Source organism: Carcharodon carcharias, chromosome 14, assembly GCF_017639515.1.
Source record: "Carcharodon carcharias isolate sCarCar2 chromosome 14, sCarCar2.pri, whole genome shotgun sequence".
Lineage (NCBI taxonomy): Eukaryota > Metazoa > Chordata > Chondrichthyes > Lamniformes > Lamnidae > Carcharodon > Carcharodon carcharias.
The window spans coordinates 51,239,524-51,251,577 of NC_054480.1; the positions used below are offsets into that span (position 1 = coordinate 51,239,524).

The 12,054-nt window shown below is 40.9% G+C and overlaps 1 protein-coding gene across 1 annotated transcript in view; it reads left to right on the forward strand.

The window, feature by feature from the left end:
* The window catches only part of LOC121287262 (biogenesis of lysosome-related organelles complex 1 subunit 4-like), a 50,580-nt gene extending 38,526 nt beyond the window's left edge, over nucleotides 1-12,054 (forward strand). The window contains exons 2-5 of the mRNA XM_041204974.1: nucleotides 136-207; nucleotides 5,704-5,805; nucleotides 11,022-11,156; nucleotides 11,525-12,054. Of these exons, the coding sequence (XP_041060908.1) occupies nucleotides 136-207; nucleotides 5,704-5,805; nucleotides 11,022-11,156; nucleotides 11,525-11,644 (429 nt within the window). The 3' untranslated portion in view covers nucleotides 11,645-12,054. The remainder of the gene's footprint in view (nucleotides 1-135; nucleotides 208-5,703; nucleotides 5,806-11,021; nucleotides 11,157-11,524) is intronic.

Sequence of the window (12,054 nt, forward strand, 5' to 3'; positions counted from 1 at the left end):
ATTAATATATTGAGTAAACTATACCATGTACGAGAATGGGCATTGATTAAGATAATGAAAATCTGCATGGCTCATGTATCCATTTTCTATCAATATGGGCTCATGCAGTGTCTTGTGTTTTTTTTTCTTGTATAGGCTAAGGAACTTGATGAGAGCATTGAAGAAATGTTAATCAGACTGGATGAATTTTGTGCAATGCTTGACATGGTAAGTATTACTATATTTTTAAACCAAACATGGTGGTATTGGAATAGCCAATGTATACACTGCCTATTTTTAGCAAGGATAAATTATATTGTGATACATGAGAGTGTATTTGGTTTGTTCTGCTGCCCGGGAGTTCGGATGGGCTTTTAGCACATGAACTGCAGCAGTTCAAGGCAGTGGCTCACCACCAACTTCTCAAGGACAATTAGAGATGGGCAATAAATGTTGGTTTGCAAGCAATGTTTATATCACAAGAACGAATAAAAATAAAAGAACCTAGCATTGTATTGAGTTTCCAGCAGGTTTTGTTGACATTCTAAATGGACAGGGCTTGATACATACCCATTTATATTGCTGAGCTTTGGGTGAGGTGCACTAATATTCTCATTGGTATGTAGAGAATGAACTTACCAGCCAACTACTTGCATCCAGAAAATTACAGCATATTCCAGCTTGTGTGTGATCTCCTGTTTGATGTGAATGATAAATTAGACTGGTCGACCTGATATAGATTTTTAGAATTTAAAAATTTTAAAAGGGATTTTATACCTCAAACCCCACCAAATTGATACACCAGCAATCTGTTTTTACATGCCCCATCATATGGCAAAATAACATATCGGTCCTCTCGAATCATACTTATCTCTCTCACTGTCTTTTTTGTTACTTTGAGAAGCTTCTGTCTTTTAATTTCTGCCACCCCTTCATGGTAGTTAGTGCCCTGTTCATTATACCTTTTCCTATCATTCCAGTTTCTGTGTGGGTTTGCAAACAAAGGTGTGCTGCCACCTGTGTGTTTGTGGGATTGTTTGTCACTATCTGTCATAACAGTAACTTCCATTACTTTAGAAATTTTATGGTCTTCTAGGTGGGACCTTACTGCTGCCTGCACAATAAACCGAAGTGTGTACATACCTATGACAGTTCTTGGCTCAGAAAATTAATGACGACTCTACTTGTTTGGGCTTATATATGATGGCCTGGATCAAACGAACACTGCTTGCCGTTTATTAGATTTACTCTTGCCTATGGAATTTTTGTCAGCTTTGACACTGCTATTTGAGGTTATCAACCAGTCAAAACAGCTCGCTGCCCTCTTTTTGAAAGGAGAGGCTAGTGAAATTGTTGAGGCGTTGGTTTTAATTTTCCAGACCTTCCTAGATTCGGGGAAGGTTCCACTAGATAGCAAAATAGTACAATCACCAGGGAAGCGGTATTAAGCAAATTTTTGGGGTTGCAGGCTGAAAATCCCCAAGTCTGGATGGACTTCACCCTAAGGTCTTCAAAGAAGTGGCTAGTGAGAAAGTTGATGTATTGGTTTTAACTTTCTAAAATTCCCCAGTTTCAGGGAAAGTTCCATTAGATTGGAAAATAGCAAATGTAACTGCCTTGTTCAAAAAGGGAGAGAGACAGAAAGCAGGAAACTACAGGTCAGTTAGCTTAACATCTGTCATGGGGAAAATGTTAGAAGCTATTATTAAAGATGTTATAGCAGGACATTTAGAAAAAATTAAGGCAATCAAGCAGAGTCAACATGGTTTTGTAAAAGGGAAATCATGTTTAATCAATTTATTGAGGTTCTTTGAAGTAGTCACATGTGCTGTGGATCAAGGGAACCGGTGGGTGTACTGTACTTAGATTTCCAGAAAGCATTTGATAAGGTGCCATATCAAAGGTTTTTGGGGAAAATAAAAGCTCATGGTAGGGGTAGTATATTAGCATGGATAGAAGATTGGCTAGCTAACAGGAAATAGAGGGTAGCCATAAATGGGTCTTTGGTTGGCGGATGTGACAAGTGGTGTGATACAGGGACCAGTGCTGGGGCCTCAACTTTTTACAATTTATATAAATGACTTGGATGAAGGGACAGATGGTATGGTTGTTAACTTTGCTGACGACACAAAAATTAGTAGGAAAATAAGTTGTCAAGAAGATGTAAGGAGGCTTCAAAGTCACATAGGTTAAGTGAGTGGGTGAAGACCTGGCAAATGGAGTATAATGTGGGCAAATGTGAAATTGTCCATTTTGGCAGGAAGAATAAAAAAGAAGCATACTATCTAAAAGGTGAGAGATTGCAAGGGTCTGGGTGTCCTAGTGCATGAATCGCAAAGGCTACTATGCAGGTAAAACTGGTAATTAGGAAAGCTAATAGAATGTTATCGCTTACTGCGAGGGGAATTGAATACAAAAGCAGTGAGGTTATGCATCAGTTGTACAGGGCACTAGTGAGACCACATCTGGAGTACTGTGTACAGTATTTGTCCCCTTATTTAAGGAAAGATGTTGATGTGTTAAAAGCAATTCAGAGAAGGTTTACTAGGCTAATACCAGGAATAGGAAGGTTATCTTATGAGGGAAGGTTGAACAGGTTAGGCTTGTATCCACTGGAGTTTAGAAGACTAAGAGGTGACTTGATCGAAACCTCTAAGATCCTGAAGGGCCTTGGCAGAGTGGATGGGGAGAGGATGTTTCCTGCTATGGGACAATCTAAAACTAGGGGTCACAGTTTAAAAATAAGGGGTCGATCATTTAAGACAGAGATGAGGAGAAATTTTTTCTCTGAGGGTCAAGTGTCTTTGAATTCTCTTCCTCAAAAGGCAGTGGAAGGAGGGTCTTTGAATATTTTAAAACAAAAACTAGATAGATTCTTGATTAACGAGGGAGTGAAAAGTTATTGGGGGCGGGCGGGAGGTTACAATCAGATCAGCCATGATCATCTTCAATGGAGGAGCAGGCTTGAAGGGCCGAGTGGCCTACTCCTGCTCCTTGCACATATGTTAGGGGATTTGGAACTTTTGCGAAAGGTGCAAAATGTTTTCTTAATCCATCAGATTGAAGAATCCTTACTGAGACAGGAAGAGTCAAAACCAGAAAGTGCAAGTTAGAATATTTAATTCAATATAAAATCATATACAAAAAGGAAAATAGAGGGGGAAGAGAAATGTGATTAAGAGAGAGGGATTAAGGAAACAATAAGCAAAAGTAAAAAAACGAATTAAAAATCTCAAACAATAATTAAAATCTGTATGAATGAGACTCCACACTTCTAAAAGTAAAATTTCAGTTACAGGTTGATAGCCAGTGACTGAGTCTCATCACGCTGTTAAAAATTCAGTTACACTTGAATGGACAAGCCCCAACTTTTCTGGTACATATAATGGCTATCTAATGGGTAAGTACTCCGTCATCATACTGTTTCAGGTGTGTGACTGCTGAGTATCTTGGGGAGGCACCAATGTAGTGAGCTTTTGGAGGAGTAGGACAACTCGTACAGCAACATGCTGACTTGTGTGCTCAACTGTGCATGTGTGGATACAGGAAGTTGCTGTTTGATTACTCTTGGTGATGGTGAATGTTGATTATCAAACTTGGCTGTTGTATTTTGCAGGCTGGTACAAGATAGCCATGTATGCAAAGGTAAACGCTTCTTCAATCTCATTAGTTTTTTCTATGGTTCTATCTTAATTTGATCAGTAACCCTCGTGTGTTTTGCACAAGAGGGAATGACAAGTTGGTCTTACCAGTTTCCAGGAACAAAGCAGCAAATCTGGATTGTATTACGTTCTTGAGGAGGATGCTATAATATGTTCCATTATGTTAGAAATATGGTTAATTAGAAATACGCTGGGCATCAAGAAGTGTATATTTGTCTGTCTAGTAAGGGCTGCTCAGTGCTTGATAGGCATTGGGCAATTAAGTTGAATAAAGGAAGTGACTAGGGAAATAAAGACCTCAGATGAACATAATGGCCCAGATTTTGTGGTTGTAATGACAAACTGTCAGCTTTTTCCGTCATCACAACTGTGAAACTGACAGCAACTTCTGGCATCTGCATGTGCAGAGTTAAATATGGAAATCTAAAAGTTGCTGTCAGTATTTCCCCCCACTCCTCCTCCTTCACAGGGAACACTTTTGAAATCTCCACAGATGTAACTCATATTAATCACTTAATTTTATGTGGTTCCACATTTCACGCTATTAGTCTCACTGTAAAAATGTTTGATAAAATTACAGTTTGAGATGTAACTGAGTTTTAACAGCATGTTAAGTCATAATTAGTGCAAAACAACGCTCTGTCCCTGGAATACTAATGTTATATTTATGTAATCTGAAATTTCTCCAAAATGATAAAAATTCCATAGGTTTTTAAAATATTTTTTTAAAAAGCTTGCTTAAAATTTCAGCTTTACCTTAATCCCATGTATATATCCCAATCTGTATTTTGCTTTCCGTAAAATGATTAAAAAGTGAAGGATATTCAGTGGCTTTTATTATCTGTTTTTCTGTCTGAGAGAATATGATTGGCTGCTTCGCCAGCTTGATGACATCACTGCTGGATTCCTGAGGTCCCTTGTAGCTGGAGCCAGAATGAATGTTAGAAAAGGAGAAATCCGTTCCACAGGAACTATTAGATCTTTGTGGAAAGCTTTCTTTGAGGTCTGCGGCCAGTGCTGTCATTTCGCTGCAGGTTGCAAAATCCAGGCTAATGCATCCAGTGACACTGAAACACTAGGGGGAGACTTCCTACATATGCAGTTGCAGTCAGTAACTGATCAAACAAGGACCAATCTTGCAGTAGCAGAGATCACAATAGCACTGAACATTAATGGTACAAGCTCCAGTTCCCTGGGCATTTATGATTGGAAAAGGGGTGAAAAGGAACAGAACTTCAGTTCGCAGTTCACAAAATAATGATAAAAATTCCATGCCATTTAAAAGAATGGAACATATTTGTTCACTGCAAATCTGTAGTTGTGCTTTTAACTTGATCCTCTGGTGTAGTGATCATTCTTTTAGTATATCTCTGTACCATCTACACCATTTAAATGTCTGCCTGTTGTCTAAGGACATAGCATTTGAGCTACAGTCTGACCAAAGCATTATGGTTTTAGCGCGACGTTCTCTAGTTTATTCTGTACTGTTCAGTTTGTTTGTTGCTGATGGAAAGTGGTTAGACTTGTTAAGTACCAAATCTACTGATACACCTAGATCTCTTTGAACTTCAGCCTTAGCAATTTGTGGTGTATGAATAGTATTTGTTTTTCCTTCCTTTTGAACAATAAACTTAAATCTGCCATTTGTCTATTTATTTGCATGTTTCATCTCATAACTCCTTTTGTAGATCGTGGCGTATCTCATTACGAACAAGGAACAGGAGTAGGCCATTCGGCCCCTTGAGCCTGCTTAATAAGATCATGGCTGATCTGATTCGACTTGACTTTTCTCCTCTTTCTGCCGAAGATATTAGCATCATCTGAGACACGTCCTGCAATATTAATACTTGCAAGAAAACTATAAAAAGATCCAGTTTGTTACACCTAACTGATCTTTCCAAACCACAGATGCACTAGCGGCAAGTGCACATGCAAACTGTTCCTGGTGCCTTGCAGGTCAAGTTGGGAATTACAGTGATGTTTTTATGAAGTTATTCCTTAAAAATATTCTGATTCTCTAAAATAATTTTATACAGTAACTAAAGTTTTCCATTTCTTATAGATTCGAAATGATTCTTCACAAATTCTTGATGAAAATGTTCCAAAAATAAAAATCAAGGCCCTGGAAATGAAGAAGGTGTATGCAAAGATTGATAAGATGGAGGTTTGCAACTTTTTAAAGTGCATTTGTTACAACTTAATTAAATTAAATTTCTGAATCTCAAATGTCTAAATATAAAATAGACCTCAGGCGGTGGTGCAATAACCTGCTTGAGCTGTGGCATGAATCCTACATCAGATGAGTTTTTCAAGTCCTTGCATAGTGTTCTTGGATAATTGTTACACTTTACTAAGGTGCTCCAAACTACTATTTGGTTACCTCACTTGGATATCAGATGGTATGACTCAGTTACAAAATAGTATTGTGGAAAATTCTGCAGTTCACATCTCCCCAGGATTGAAGGAGCCTTCACAGTGACAAATTTGTTGAAGAGAAATTTTGTAGGTTGAGCTGGAGATGAAGAAAATTTAAACTTTAAAATGCTTACCTCAGGGTTCTGACATTGAATTATATTTCTTATGAATTACCCTTGAAGTACTGTTAGTGAAAATGTAGTATTTCTGAGTTAATGGATAATCATCATAAAAACCTAAAAGCAATTTTTTGAAAAAGAGGAAACTCAGCTGCTTTCGTTTGTAACTTCTTTAGCTTATATTCCTGTGTTTTAATCTGGTCCCACAAACTTTAATACTACAACTTTACTGATTTTCCTCATTTAATATTGTATTCTATGTCCATCCTCTCCATTTAATTCCTAGCAGCAGAATTGTATGCAACCATGATCTGTAACCTCATGGCCCGGCATATGCCCCACTCTACCATTTCACCGAGCCGGAGGCTCAACTCTGATTCAATTAAGATTGCAGCAAGGTATGCCAGGAGCAGCACCAGGCATCCTAAAAATGAGGTGTCAACCTGGTGAAGCTACAACATAGGACTACTTGCACGCCAAACTGTAGCAGCAGCATGTGACAGGCAGAGCTAAGTGGTCCCACGACCAACTGATCAGACCTAAGCTCTGTAGTTCTGCCACATCCAATTGTGAATAGTGGTGAACAATTAAACAACTAAAAAGAGGAGGAGGAGGCTCCACAAATATCCCCATCCTTAATGATAGGGAATCCCAGGACATCAGTGCAACAGACAAGGCTGAAGCATTTGTAACCATCTTCAGCCAGAAGTGCCAAGTGGATGGTCCATCTCGGCCTCCTCCTGAGAACCCCAGCATCGCTTATGCCAGTCTTCAGCCAATTTGATTCACACCACGTGATATCAAGAAATGTCTGAAGGCACTAGATACTGCAAAGGCTAAGGCCCTGACAACATTTCACAATAGTACTTATTGTGACTTATGTGCTAGAACTAGCCATGCCTCTAGCCAAGCTGTCCAGGACAGCTACAACACTGGCATTTACCTGGCAATGTGGAAAATTTCCCATGTATGTCCTGTCTACAAAAAGCAGGACAAATGCAAACTGGCCAATTACCGCCCTGTCAGTCTACTCTTGATCATCAGCAAAATGATGGAAGGTGTCGTCGACAATGCTGTTAAGTGGCACTTACTCAGCAATTACCTGCTCGCTGATGTTCGGTTTGGGTTCCACCAGTGCCACTCAGCTCCTGACCCTGTTTACAGTTTTGGTCCAAACATGCACAAAGGAGCTGAACTCCAGAGATGAGGTGAGAGTGTGTGCCCTTGACATCAAAGCTGCATTTGACTGTGTATGGCATCAAGGAGCCCTTGCAAAACTGTATTTAATGGGAATCAGGGTGAAAACTCTCCACTGGTTGGAGTCATACCTAACACAAAGGAAAATGGTTGTGGTTGTTCACCTCAATCCCGGACCTCACTGCGGGGAGTTCTTCAGGGTAGTGTCTTAGGCCCAACCATTTTCAACTGCTTCATCAATGACCTTCCCTCCATCATAAGGTCAGAAGTGAGGATGTTCGCTGATGATTGCACAATGTTCAGCACCATTCATGACTCCCTAGATACTGAAGCAGTCCATGTGCAAATGCAGCAAGATCTGGACAACATTCAGGTTGGGGCTGATATGTGGCACGAATGTTACTTGCCACATAAGTGCCAGGCAATGACTGTCTCCACCAAGAGAGAATCTAATGAAGGGTGAGTGTGCGCGTGTGAGAGGGGGGTGAGTGCACGCATGTGTGTGAGGGTGGGGTAAGTGTGCGCGTGTTCAAGAGAGTGGGGTGAGTGCGTGCGCGTTCGAGAGAGTGGGGTGAGTGCGTGCACGTTCAAGAGAGTGGGGTGAGTGCTCGCGTGTTCGAGAGAGGGGGTTGAGTGCGCACGTGTTCGAGGGGGGGGGTGAGTGCGTGCAAGGGGGGGGTGGGCACGGAAAAGGGGGGTGGGCGCGCGTGCATTCAAGAGAGGAGTGAGCGCGTGTGCGTGTTCCAGAAGGAAGGCAGCATGAGCGAGAGTGAGAGGGGGCGTGCGTTTGAGAGTGATGGAGGGGGCGTGCGTTTGCGAGAGAGATGGAGAGGGCGTGCGATTGAGAGAGAGATGGAGGGAACGTGTTTTCGAGAGAAGGTTGCGTGTGTGTGTGCGAGAGAGGGTTGCGAGAGGGTTTCGTGCACGTGTGTGTGTGTGTGCATGCGAGAGAGGGTTGCACGCATGTGTGTGCACGAGAGAGGGTTGCGCGCATGTGTGTGCACGAGAGAGGGTTACACGCGTGTGTGAGAGAGGCTTGCGCTCGTGCGAGAGAGGAGGCTCTGTGCGTGTGTGTATGACAGAGGATGATGTATGCGTATGTGAAACAGCAGTGGGTGTGTATGATGGGTGGGAGAGGGGTGTGTATGTGCACTTGTGTGTTTGCAAGGGAGAGAGAGGAGTGTGCGTTCGAGAGAGAGGGGTGGATGTGTGCGTTCGAGAGAGGGGTGGGTGTATGTGTTCAAGAGAGGGGTGGTGTGCGTGAGAGAGAGAGAGGGGTGGGTGTGTGCATTCGAGAGAGAGGGGTGGTGTGCGAGAGAGAGAGGGGGTGAGTATGGGAGTGAGAGAGAGAGAAGTGAGCGTCTGTGTGAGAGACAGAATGTATGAGAGAGAGAGAGGGTGGAGAGTGTATGTGTCTGGCTCACCCCCAGTCTCCGGGTTCTCATTCACTTTACCCACAAACATCAATAGGCACTCTCACGGGTTGAATTAATGAGTGCCCTTAGACCCTTAGAGTGAGCTGGACGCACACTATCACACTTTCACACTCTAATGGTCAGCTTTATTTAAAACCATTTTTTTTTTTGAATTATCAATTTACTGTAAAATTTTTTTTTTGCTCAGCAATTTGTTTCTTTTCATACGTCAGCTAATTTCTTTTAAAATTCATGTTTAATGTTATACCAAAGCATATCTTTCCTAAATTTTCTCATTGCCCCTCCCGCCCCAAGTGTGAGAAAAATTGAAATGTGGCCACCCATGTGAAAAGGTTGGACAAGCCTGCACAAAACAAATCCATGGTAAAGTGAGTTTAAGTAACAGCAAATTGCTATCAGTCAGTACACAGGACGTTTCAAGAAATGAACTGAGAAAGCTTTTTTATATATATTCTTTCATATGTATGTATGTGGGTGCCACTGGTAAGGCCAGCATTTGTTATCCATCTGTAATTGCCCTTTAGAAGGTAGCAGTGAGCTGCCTTCTTGAACTGCTGCAGTCTGTTTGGTTTGACTCTTCAGTAGTGGTTTGATGGTTTGCTAGGCCATTTAAAAGACAGTTGCCAGACCGGGTGAGGATGGGAGAATTCCTCCCCTGAAGAGCATTAGTGCACCAGATGGGTTTTTACAATAATTGATATTAGTTTCATGGTGTCATAGTGAGACTAGCTTTCAATTCCAGTTTGATTAATTGAGTTTAAATTCCAGCAGCTGCCATGGTGAGATTGGAACCCAGGGCATTAGCCTGGGTCTCTGGATTATTAGTCCAATAACATTACCGCTATGCCACCGTCACTGTTTAGAATTAAATTCAATGAGAATCTATCTTTTTTCTTACTGAATTTTCCCCCTCTTTGCAGTTCCTAAAATTGTTGGCTCCTTCTTTAGATACAATTTTCTATTCACTCTCTCATTACCCATATTAGTGACTATTATCCATTCGTGTGTCTGGGTAGTTTGTACCACAGTCTATTAAAAGAGGAGGAACATTATAGCTAAGCTTGATTCCACTTCCTCAATACACATTCTTTCTCACTGTCACTTTTCAAGCCAGGGTTTCTAAATATTGTGATCCTGTGCAGTGTTCTCCAGCTTGGGTGCTGAAGTCAGTTGTAGGTTTACTGTTGCCTGGGTGACATCAATTAAATTGGCATTGGAGATTGCACCTGGGGCCTTCCTGGTTTGTTTCATTTACTTTCGTGGTAGGTACTTATTTTCTGATTTGGTGATATCAGGAAGTTGGTACTGTGCACCAATGGCACAGCCTCAAAAGCCCAGCACCCTCCCGTCTCATCCCTCCTGTTCTTTCAAGATCAAAATTAGCAAAAAACTTCCCAATGGAGGGAAGTTTTGTTATAAATGAAAATATGATGGGAATCAAATGGCAATTCTTCAACAAATGACAATAGGTCGTAACAACAAGAAAAATAAACAAAAATGATAGAGAAATTAGGTTTTTACTGTACCTGTGCAATTGTTAGCTTGTCCCTCTAACTTGTGCCTTCAAGTTACAGATGATATAGGGCACAGAGACAGGCCATTCGGCCCAATCAATCCATGCTAGTGTTTATGCTCCATTTTAGTCTCCTCCCATCTTTTCTCAGCTGAATCTACCATCATGTCCCCCTATCCCTTCTCCCTCTTATGCTTTTCATATTAATGACCAGCAACCATAAATGCAAGATTCACAACATTTCTACTGGCATGGATATGAATGGGTGCAAATGTGATGGAAATGATGAATATTGAGGCATGAAAATCACCACATCATTAGCCTTCTTTACATAAACCTACCTACTTTGGGCAAGCAGTTCTGCTGTTCACCAGAAATAACAGCAAAAGTGGAACAGGTGCAATGAATGGGAGTCCTGCCTCCACCCCCTCAGTTACTACCTGGAAATTGGACAGAACACCACCCCCGTCCCCCCACCCCCCACCAGAAAATCTAGACAGATGAATACAATGCAAGGTTGGATCAGTTTAGTTTTGTGTTTTTATAACTGCTCTATTTCTCTCAGGTTTTTTTACTTTCACCCATTATAGATCTTATTCTACTCAACATGAAATCAGACACAACTTTTGGTGAAAATGGTAAATTCTTAGTTTTGATGTGAAGTAAATATTTTGTGGATCTTCTAATTCTTTTATTATAGACTTTTGTGAAGATGGTTGGACAGAATGCAGCTATACTGGAGCAACAAGTGATTCAGGCAGAAAAAGACTGTGGAAACTTGCCAGGCGCTGTTCGTAAACTTCTACATTCAATCAGTGCACCTTCATTTCTAAATGTAAGCAAAGTGGAAAATATAAAACAGAAAATATAGTTTTGTTCAATAAATAGTAACTATTCTGTTCCTTGATCACCTATGTAACAACTGTTGACGTTAGGGGATAAATGCCTGGTTCTTTGCTTAAGTTTGTCAGAATGTGTAAGGTGTGAGATTGTACCTGGTGCAGCTTTAGTACCATTGACATTGCAGTTTTTATTTTTTTGGGGGGGCTTCTAATTTTTGTTCCCAAGGTAATCTTTTCTTTTGTAGCAAGCCAATACATTGACCAAGTCACCAGTGTTCATGTAAATGCAGCTGTATTCCAATTTTTGCTTCTCATCAATCACTTTTTCTGAACTTCACTTTCAGTGTAATTTCTGTTACAGAAGAAAAGCAGCTGCTATAACCAACAGAATTCGACATATGAGCTACCTAATTTGTACAGAACTGAGGCCTATTTTCCTGAGAGTTCTGATGGGACGTACTTCAGCAAACCAAACACCTGACTGCAACAATGTTTCCCACAAGCTAGAAGGACACTTTATCAAGAAATACCGCTTGCATTGACATAAAGAACAAAACTCAACATATTACAGGAAGCCTTGTACAGTTTGTTTTGTCACCTGGTTCCATTTGGATGAAAGGTGGTGCGTGCACTATTGAATTTATGGAGGTGTTTTCTGTGAAATATAACACTACAAAGAAGAATGGGCTTAAGTAAAGATACTGGGATATTCAATTTTTTTGGGATACTTTTGGGATACATTTGAGTTAGCCGTGAAAAAAACCTGAATCTAACAGTAGTCACAACCTACCTATGCTGTATGTTATACAGACCCTTAGTCTGATATCTGTTACATAACCAACCTGCTCGTCAGCAAGGCCAGGATTTTACATTCAGCGGGTTATTAAGTGG